Source organism: Anguilla rostrata, chromosome 9 (genome assembly GCF_018555375.3).
Source record: "Anguilla rostrata isolate EN2019 chromosome 9, ASM1855537v3, whole genome shotgun sequence".
In the NCBI taxonomy this organism is placed as follows: Eukaryota; Metazoa; Chordata; class Actinopteri; order Anguilliformes; family Anguillidae; genus Anguilla; species Anguilla rostrata.
This window is the reverse complement of record NC_057941.1, coordinates 53,183,707-53,193,706: the sequence shown is the minus strand read 5'-3', so window position 1 is coordinate 53,193,706 and position 10,000 is coordinate 53,183,707. Positions and strand designations below refer to the sequence as shown.

Here is a 10,000-nt window from a genome sequence, read left to right as displayed (position 1 = left end):
CCCACGTACCTCTGCACCTGTCTGCACCTGTGCACCTGTCTGAACACCTGTCTCCACCTGAACACCTGTCTGAACACCTGTCTACACCTGTACACCTGTCTGAACACCTGTCTACACCTGCACACCTGTCTGAACACCTGTCTACACCTGTGCACCTGTCTGAACACCTGTCTCCACCTGCACACCTGTCTGAACACCTGTCTCCACCTGCACACCTGTCTGAACACCTGTCTACACCTGCACACCTGTTCATACATGTGTGTCTGTGCATCTGTGTACCTGTGCATGTGTTGACTTATCTCGGTCTGTCTGTCTATCTTTCTGTCCATTTCCATTCACTGCCTGTTCCTGTCTTTGTCTTATCCTCCTCTCCATTCCTCCCCCCCTCTCTCTTCCTCTCCACTCCTCTCTTTCATCACTCCATCCCTGGTGCATCAGTTTGCCTTTCTTTACGCTAAGAGCTCTTATCTGGGGGAGGTTCAGGAAAAACAGCAACTCTTACTATCTAACATTCCTCTCTCTCTCTCGCTCTCTCCCTCTCTCTCTCTATCTCTCCTCGTCATCCCTCTCCCCACCCTCCTTCCATCCGCAGGGTGGAAAGAAAAGAGTGGTCCCGTTTGAAATCGAAAGAAAGGGTAAGAGCCAATGAAATTTAGAAACGGGGAGGCGGAGAGGATCGATACTGTAATTTAGGTTATCTGTATTTACAGAGCGTCTTTTACTGACTTGGTCGGGGGGTGTGGTGGAGGGGGGTGGGGTGGTGGTAGTAAACATGGTGATAAAATGGCCGACAGTACGCTGGGGCCTCCCTGCCCTCATTAGAAAAGTCCTCAGCCTTCATTTCTGTCTTTCTGCTGCAGTGTAATCAAACCCACAACTGCGTAAATCTACCTGCCTGAGCACTACCTGTGCGTGTGTTCTCTGTGGGGTTTAATGCTGTCTCTACAGACCATCTTTCACTGTCTGTCTTTCACTAACTATCTTTCCCTGACTCCATCTTTCACTCTCTGTGCAGGACCGGAGTCGGGACAGTCTAGGATCTCAAGGTAAAGGCTCGCCTTCATTCAGACTCTGCTAAAGCAGTGTTATGGTCCGGCAGGAACACAGCATCTGCAGGTTTACTCCAGTCCTGCAGGGGGCGCTGTGTCGGCAGGTTGGGCTGGTTTAATCTGTGTCTTTATTTCCAGCGAGAGATGACTCCATACAGAGCTATGAGACAGTGACACAAGTGGAAGGTGAATTCAGTTTCCTTTTTTCTAATATTGTTTTAGAAAAACAAAAACAATGTTATTCCTTAAAAGGGAACAGTTGTGCCTTTAATATTCAGTGCATATCTTCTCTCCCATCTGCCTCTTCCTGTCCTCCACTTCTCTCCCCCCCCTCCCCCAGTACATTATGCGAGGCCGATCATAATTTTGGGTCCAACGAAGGACAGGGTGAATGATGACCTGCTTTCCGAATTCCCCGACAAGTTCGGGTCCTGCGTTCCCCGTAAGTCTCTATCACCCCAAAACAGTGATACAGCAAAGGTAAAACAGCATCAAAGATACACTGACGCAGCTAATATATACTGATACAACAAAGATAACACACAATTCCAACAAAGATAACACATTCATACAACAAAGATAGCACACTAATCCAACAAAGATACACTGACACAGCAAATGTATACTGATACAACAAAGATCACTCTAATACAACAACGATTACACAATAATACAACAAAGATACACTGACGTAGCAGATATATACTGATACAACTAAGATAACGCATGATTCCAACAAAGATAACACACTCATACAACAAAGATAACACACTAATGCAACAAAGATACACAAAGAATTATAAGCATAGATACAGTAACGTGCTGACTGCTGATTGGTTGATGCAGACACCACGCGGCCAAAGCGGGAGTACGAGGTGGATGGGCGGGACTACCACTTCGTGTCGTCACGGGAACAGATGGAGAAGGACATCCAGAGCCACCGCTTCATCGAGGCCGGGCAGTACAACAGCCACCTGTACGGCACCAGCGTCCAGAGCGTCCGGGAGGTGGCCGAACAGGTAAGGGGGCGGGGCAAGGTGGGCAGACAGGTAAAGGGGTGGAGCAAGGTGGGCAGACAGGTAAAGGGGTTGTGTTGAGTCACGTGTTGAGTTTTCAGCTGTGCAAAAGTAAAAATCACAAGTTTCATTCTACTGTTCCCATACCTTGGAGGGCACTGGAGATTGTGTAGTTATGTATGAAGTGGTTATACATTATGTAGCTGTATGTGAAATTGATATAAATTATGTAGCTATATACGATAATTATAAATTATATAGCTATGTATGAAATAATTATGAATAATAGAATTTTTATAAAATGGTTATAAATTATATAGCTATATATGAAATTTCTCTCTCTCCCCACCCCCCCTCCCTCTCTTCCCCCCCTCCTCCCCTCCCCCCCCCCCTCGGAGCAGCAGGGGAAGCACTGTATCCTGGACGTCTCAGCTAACGCAGTGCGGCGGCTACAGGCGGCGCAGCTGCACCCCATCGCCATCTTCATCCGGCCCAGATCGCTGCAGAACGTGCTGTGAGTCCCCCCCCCCCGCCGCCGTCCCATCCCCCCCCACCCCACCCCCAACGCCTGCCCTGACCGCCATCGCCTTGGAGACAAAACCCAGCGTCTTGCGGCTGTCTTCGGTTAAAAATCGCCTGTGTTTCTATGGTGACTCTTTGGTTGCCATGGAGATGACCTCTCGACCTGTGTTTGTCATCACCCCCGACAGAGAGATCAACCCGCGGCTGACGGACGAGCAGGCTCGGAAGGCTCTGGACCGCGCCATCAAGCTGGAGCAGGACTTCATCGAGTGCTTCTCAGGTGAGACGCTGCCCCCTGTGGTCTGGAGGGCATTCTGCACCCTTTTGCCTAAAACGTGGCTGACAGGTGAGGCCTTTCCTGGCTAATTAACAGGCCTGCCCTGCTGTCTGCTTTAGAGTCGCCTGTTAAAGCCCAGCAAGTCAACTCATGACCACAGTCAGCAACGACAGGAACATCCTGATACTCAGGCTAACACTCTCCTGTCAATCATCCATAATATCCTCCTCTTTTCATAGAGCGACTCTGCATGCAGCAGACATATGCCTTAGGCCACAGGTGGTGTGCAAAGGATTCTGGGAGACAAGGAAATTGAAGGGTATAGTAAAAAGGGGAGGGGACACAAGGACTAACTGCCCCCCGTCTATCTCTCCGTACAGCCATTGTGGAAGGGGAGAGCTTTGAGGAGGTGTACCACAAGGTGAAGTCTGCCATCGAGGAGCATTCTGGGCCTTACATCTGGATACCCACCAGGGGGAGACTGTGAGGCAGCCCCTTCTGCATTCATACCTGTGCACTTAGAGACGCAGAGGGGGAGAGGGAGCAAGGGAGCAAGGGAGAGAGAGAGAGAGAGAGAGAGAGCTGCTTCCTGCGCTCTGGGACCGAGGCGACCCTCCTCCTCCTGCCTGCATCCCTCTCTTCTCTCCTCCTCCCTGCACACAGACGCCTTTCCACTGCAATCTGAGGGAGACGATGGAGGAGTGGGAGAGAGGGAGAGAGAAAGAGAGAGAGAGAGAGGGGGAGAGAGGGGGAGGCTTGGTAATAAGCACAGGAAAACAAATGCCTCCCCATACTATCCGCTCTTCTTCCTCTTTCTCTTCCCCCATCTCTCTGAGGCTCTCATCTTTCCTCCCTCCCTCCCTCCCTCCCTCCGCGTCTCCTGGCTCCCCTACAGAGCAGCACACTGTAACACCAGAGACGGAGTCGGTCTGAGGAGGAATCCTTTCTTTCTTTGCACTTCTCCTCTTCTCTTGCTCCCCCGCTCCCTCCTTCCCTCTCTCTCTCTCTCTCTCTGAAAGGACAGAGACGGAAAGAGAGAGAGAGAGAGATTGCGTTGCTGGACAGGACTGCTGAATGCAACGCAGCCACCGCCAGGACTAACTTGTATGATAGAAAAACAAATTGAATTGTTATTGAACTGTGAAAAATATATATTGATAACAATAATAATAATAATCTAAATATCTATATCAAATGAACTGATGTTTCTATAAAGGGGGAAAACACAGCCACTGAAATTCTCTCAATCGCCAACAACCAAACAGTTTTTTTTCAGAACGCCTGGAAAAAAAGATTTTTTTTCTTTTTTTTTTGGTTTTGGAAAAGAGGAGACCTTTTCCTGCTGAATTATGTGCATGCGTTCTCGAAACCCGACGACCACAACGACAGGGCACTGAGGACAGACAGACAGACACTCCCATAAAGGGAGAGAAAAAGAAAATGGATGAAGAAAGGATGGTGATAAAGGAGTAGAAGTGAGGGATGGAATCATCATATCATTGCATCACGTGACAGAGAAAAGGGAAAAAGAGAGTTGAAGACGAAAGCTCAAAGAAATAATCAGAAAAAGCTTTACCTCAGTTTCTCTCTCTCTCTTTCTGTCTTTCTCTCTCTCTTTCTTTCTCTCTCTCTGCTGTAACTCAAATGGAACCTTCTTGTGACTTCTCCACGTTTGTTTGTTAGGTCTGTCCATTCCCCTGCCCAGTTTGGCATTAAGATGCTTTCGTCAAGTAATTATAGGGGGTTTAAAAAAACTACATTACCCATGCTCCTCGGGTTCTGACAATCCAATGACATCATGCAGCGGTATACATTGGATTCACCCGATGCCACTTCCTGTATTTGCTGCCACTCGAGGGCTTGGCCTGTGCTTGAAAGGTCATGTGGACTAAAAGAGTCGCTAGGTCACAGCGGAGCCAAAATGGCCGCGAGCAGTAACTTCCCTGTCTCTCCTTCCCTTTTATCTCTCTGCTCCCTCTGCTTCTTCACAGAAGAACGGGACATTCAGACCGTACATTAGAGATAAAAGACAAATGTAAAAATGAAATATCATCTATATTTTTTAACAAACTGACAGATTCTAACAGGAGTATAAATTTTGTTTAACGGCTTCACATTATTCTTTTGGAATGAATGTTTCTTTTTTTTTTTTAAGCGTTATTAATTTATTTATTTATTTTACATTGAGTTTTTCTTCTGATTGGCTGATTGTTCTTGAGGTTTTATTGTGAGTTGGGCTTGGCTCTAAAAATGTTTAATAGCAATCAAAATCACACTGCAATATAATTAGAAAAAAAGTAATTTTTTATGCTGTAGCAAAGTGTTTTTTTTTTTTGTTGTTTGTTTATTTGACAAGTTCAGAGGGAAATCTGTCAGGTCTTGCACTTCCTGTCGGTGGCCATCTTGAAGCCGAACCAAAAAGGAAAAGCGTGCGATGGAATGACGTCACACGGACTGTGGACTTCTAAAACTTAGCGGGGAGGGGCCGGGGGGGCTTTGCTATTCAACAGCCGTTAATATTAATACCGGCAGAATCCTCGGCATTCCGGACCGCTAACGGAAGGGCGCGATGCCACGCGGACAGAGATGCCGCCAGCCCTCTCTGGATCGTCGTGGTTACCGGGAGAAAATCCGTTTGAACCGGTGAATTATTCATCATTTGGCCCAAATGAATTTTTAGAGGAAGCACAGATGTCTGGCTAAGCCGGTTCACATATTTTTTTTCCTCAAAGTAAGGTTTAAGTTATTTTTATTTTTGAAACGTCCAAACTGCCGCAGGCTTTAAAGGAAGCTAAACAAAAAGAGAGGGCTCTGACTTTGACCTTTGACCCTTGACCCCTTAAAACCAGAACCTGAGGGACTCTTACAATGACTCACAGGGATGGAGAGACTGTAGGCTGCACACAAACCAAGCTGCTGAAAAAAACAAGCGGGTCAGGTCTCCTGGTTTGTGTGTGTGTGTGCGTGAGAGAGTGTGAGAGAGAGTGTGTGTGTGTCTGTGTCTTTGTGTGTGTGTGTGTCTGTGTCTTTGTGTGTGTGTGTGTGTGTGTGTCTAGGAACACCCAGTCTGTGATGTCATGGCTAACAGCTTTGACCAACAGATTCCGAAGGTGTTTCTGTTCACTTATTAACTTGAAAGTGTTTACAACAGTGGTGTCAAACCAAATGTGAAGGGGGCCGCAGTGTCTGTGGGCTTTTGTGGTTTCCTTTCAATCAGCTGCCAATTGAGGTCTTGTAGAATCATTAGCTAATGACTTAAATGAATCACATGTGCCGAGAACACCACAAAAACCAGCAGACACTGCGGCCGTCCAGGGCTGGAGGTTGACACCTGTGGTTTACAAGGTCAGTGACCCTCCATCTGCAGCTAGGGGGAAGTGCTGAGTCATTGGAGAGGCCCTGATGATACTGTGTGTGTGTGTGTGTGTGTGTGTGGGTGGGTGTAGCAAGAAGAAGAAGGTGTAGCCACAGGATCTTGAATTTCAAAGGTTTACACTAATAGTGCAAGAGAGAGAGAAATGATGTACCTTTTATGTACTTTATGTATGTTTGTGTACATATATTCTGGAGAAGGAGTTAGAGTTAGAGAGTGAGTGAGAAAATGAACACACAAGTGCATATACCTGCATATACCTGCATATATGGCTTGCATCCCCAGTGATTCCCCAGTGAGTCCTGGCACATGAGCGGTGTACATGAAAAGTGCATATTTATTAATTTATCGGCCCAGTTATTTTTCACTATTTATTTTCACAAGTAGGTTTTGGGTTGTTGGAGATGGACCATTTTTTTGTCGCATTACGTCTGTGATGTAGAAGTGTTGAGGCAGATCAGGTGAGAGTGTAGAAGTGTTGAGGCAGATCAGGTGAGAGTGTAGAAGTGTTGAGGCAGATCAGGTGAGAGTGTAGAAGTGTTGAGGCAGATCAGGTGAGAGTGTAGAAGTGTTGAGGCAGATCAGGTGAGAGTGTAGAAGTGTTGAGGCAGATCAGCTGAGAGTGTAGAAGTGTTGAGGCAGATCAGGTGAGAGTGTAGAAGTGTTGAGGCAGATCAGGTGAGAGTGTACGGAGGTGTTTCAGGACAGGTTACAGAGAGGCTGGTGTACTGGCCACAGGGCTCAGTCCATCACAACCCGAGATCTGGGCTCTAAGCCTCTGGATCCAGGAGGAGCTGGATCCAGTCCCTTGACCGGAGTGTCTGTCAGGGTCAAAGTTCATGCAGTGGGACGAAGCTTACATTGGTGCACACACACACATGCAAACATGCACATCCATGCCCTGACACACACACCACACACACACACACACACACACACACACACACACACACACACACACACACACACACACACACACACACACACATGCGACACACAGATATATATCTCTATCCTCACGCGCATGCACACTAATTTAAGATGAAAGGGGCTTTAACTGTTTCGGTTAAAATTTACAGTTATTTGTTTTTACAAATGCTGTTATTTATGTTCCGTTACCTGTGTTTCAGGGGAATCTGTATTATCAAATTCCTTGATCATGAAGTATGTACTAGTTTTTATTATAATGAATAAAAGTGAAATTAAAACCAGAAAAACTGGTGCAGAGAAGTGAATAACTTGTCTTGCAAAAAAGAGATTTAACAATGATGACGACAGATTACAAATGTTTTATCGCTTGTTGTAAATTAGCTACAAAATGAAATAAATAATATTTAACAAAGCTGTTTTGAAAAATTGGTCCTTGGAAGTGACTTCTTGGCAGGTTTGTGCATGTGCGTGTGTCTGTTTGTGTGTGTGTGTATGTTTGTGTGTGTGTGTGTGTGTGTTACAATGTGATTTTTTTTGTTTTCACATTTTCCTGAGTTTAGGTGAAAAACAGGAAAGTACATAAATGTTGTAGCATGCTGAGGCCACAAGGGGGCACTTGTGTTCCAAATACTAAAGCTTCTTTTCCCAGAATTTTGTATCCGTAGAATAATACAGTAGTCTTGTCATATTGCTCTCTCTCTCTCTCTCTCTCTCTCAAGGTCTTTTTTTTCTTTCAGTATGGATTCCTTCCTTTTTCTTTTCCACATTTTTACTCTTTCTGACTGAAAAATCTCTTGTTCTCTCTCTTTCTCTCTCACACACTCTCTCTCTGTCTTTCTAACACCCATGGGAGACCCACCCTTTCCCGAGGAGGAAACTGCACAAAGGCACTTCCTCTCCTGGCCGTATGCGTCATGGGGTACTAATGTGTGTCTGGGACAGAGGGCAAGACAGACACTGCTCTTTGTCGTGTGTGCGTGCGTGCGTGCGTGCGAGCGTGTTAATGCCTGCATTGTGTTGTTCGTGCACTTTCGTATGCATAGTTGGCACGTCTTTTGTTGTAAGTGGTTAGATTTGATCCTAGGAGGGAAGTAGAGAATCCAACAGCAGTTTGGAGCAGCATTCAGGATAAGATTCTTATGCTAGAGAGAGCAAAAAGAGTGTGTGTCTGTGTGTGCCTGTGTGTGAGAGGGGGTGTGTGTGAGAGGGAGAGTGTGCATGTGTGTGAGAGAGGGTGTGTGTGTGAAAGGGAGAGTGTATGTGTGTGTGTGACAGTGTGTACGTTTGCTTGTCCTTACTGTGTTTGCCAAAGTGCTGCAGGTCCCCACAGGTACAGCTGCATCATTCTACATAAAACAAGCCTGTAATGGCAATACATGTCCCTGTGATTCACTTTACATCTCACACAAACACAAACACACACACAAACACACACACACACACACACACCCTCACAAAAACACAAAGACACACACACACACACACCCTCACAAAAACACAAACACACACACACACACACACACACACACTCACACAAACACAAACACACACACACACACACTCTCACACAAACACACACAGGCACGCAGGAACACATGCTCATGCACAGTGGTAGAGGGATACCTCACAAATCTGGCAGCACAGTCACACTGTCGCGTCTCCGACAGTTTGATCGCTACCAAAAAATGAAATTGGCTCAGCAGCTACAAAATCAGTAGTTCTGTTGTGAACTTTTACTTAAGTGTCTTGTAGCCCACGCTCATCTTGACTCATCCACAATCAGCACTGAGATAGTTTACGGGCATACGTGTGACAGGCTAGCGGCTGTGGCGGCTCGTTTGATTACAGTGACCCGGCAGCCAGAAGCAGCTCAGTATTGCTTTTTTATGGCTGTGAGCGATGGATTCATAAGATGAAATAGCTGAGCTTGGTGGAGGTCTGACAGAAAGACCTGCTCCCACAGCACCTGCAGCGCCGGACAGGGCAGGCACATGATCAGGCTAATCATTTAAATCGTTTGTTGACGTTGGATTTAAAAAAGAAACGCTCTGTTATTAGGCTCGGTGATTAATGGTGTGTCCATGTTAAATCGCGTTTGGTGCTTTGACAGCACAATAACTGCAGTGCCAATTAGGTTAGGAAATCGGAAAAGCGTTTGCTTGGGTTCGGTTGCCCCCTAATATAAACGCACAGTGCACAGGCGCACTACACACACTCACACGCGCACTCACACTCACACACACACACACACTCACACGCACACTCACAGACGCACTACACACACTCACACGTGCACTACACACACTCACACGCGCACTACACACACTCACACGCACTCACACGTGCACTACACACACTCACGCGCACTACACACACACACACTCACACGTGCACTCACAGGCGCACTACACACACTCACACGCACACTCACACGTGCACTACACACACTCACACGCGCACACACATTCGCTCACAAGCAGCGAAATCAGATCGGGAGACAGACTGCGAGAGAAAAACTGTGTGTGTGTGTGTGTGTGCGCGCGTGTGTGTGTTTGTGTGAGTGTGTGAGTGTGTATTTGTGTGTGTGTGTGTGTACACATGTCCATGCGTGTGTGTGTGTGTGCACACGTCTATGCGTATGTGTGTGTGTGTGTGTGTGTGTAAGCAGGATGCACAAAAGGTAAGCAGGATTTCACAAGGTTTTTCCGATGTCGTTTTTCAGAAGCCTGAAACCTCAGGCCCAGCATAATAATAACCATAATAACCTGCCTACCCCTGACAACTGTTGGCAAAAAAACACTTCTTGAGTTATCAAAAATAGAATCATTACAAA

The 10,000-nt window shown here is 46.5% G+C and overlaps 1 protein-coding gene across 7 annotated transcripts in view; it reads left to right on the top strand.

The window, feature by feature from the left end:
- LOC135264205 (disks large homolog 4) overlaps positions 1 to 7,593 on the top strand; it is a 68,579-nt gene extending 60,986 nt beyond the window's left edge. For 6 of the 7 annotated variants that reach the window (XM_064352947.1, XM_064352944.1, XM_064352946.1 and 3 more), the window contains 9 exons: positions 593 to 635; positions 1,016 to 1,046; positions 1,188 to 1,235; positions 1,390 to 1,491; positions 1,896 to 2,068; positions 2,467 to 2,579; positions 2,776 to 2,867; positions 3,245 to 6,712; positions 6,900 to 7,593. In XM_064352947.1, coding sequence (XP_064209017.1) covers positions 593 to 635; positions 1,016 to 1,046; positions 1,188 to 1,235; positions 1,390 to 1,491; positions 1,896 to 2,068; positions 2,467 to 2,579; positions 2,776 to 2,867; positions 3,245 to 3,351 — 709 coding nt within the window. In that variant the 3' untranslated portion in view covers positions 3,352 to 6,712; positions 6,900 to 7,593. The remainder of the gene's footprint in view (positions 1 to 592; positions 636 to 1,015; positions 1,047 to 1,187; positions 1,236 to 1,389; positions 1,492 to 1,895; positions 2,069 to 2,466; positions 2,580 to 2,775; positions 2,868 to 3,244; positions 6,713 to 6,899) is intronic. The other variant, XM_064352945.1, reaches the window with a different exon arrangement.
- The last annotated feature ends 2,407 nt before the right edge of the window (positions 7,594 to 10,000 follow it).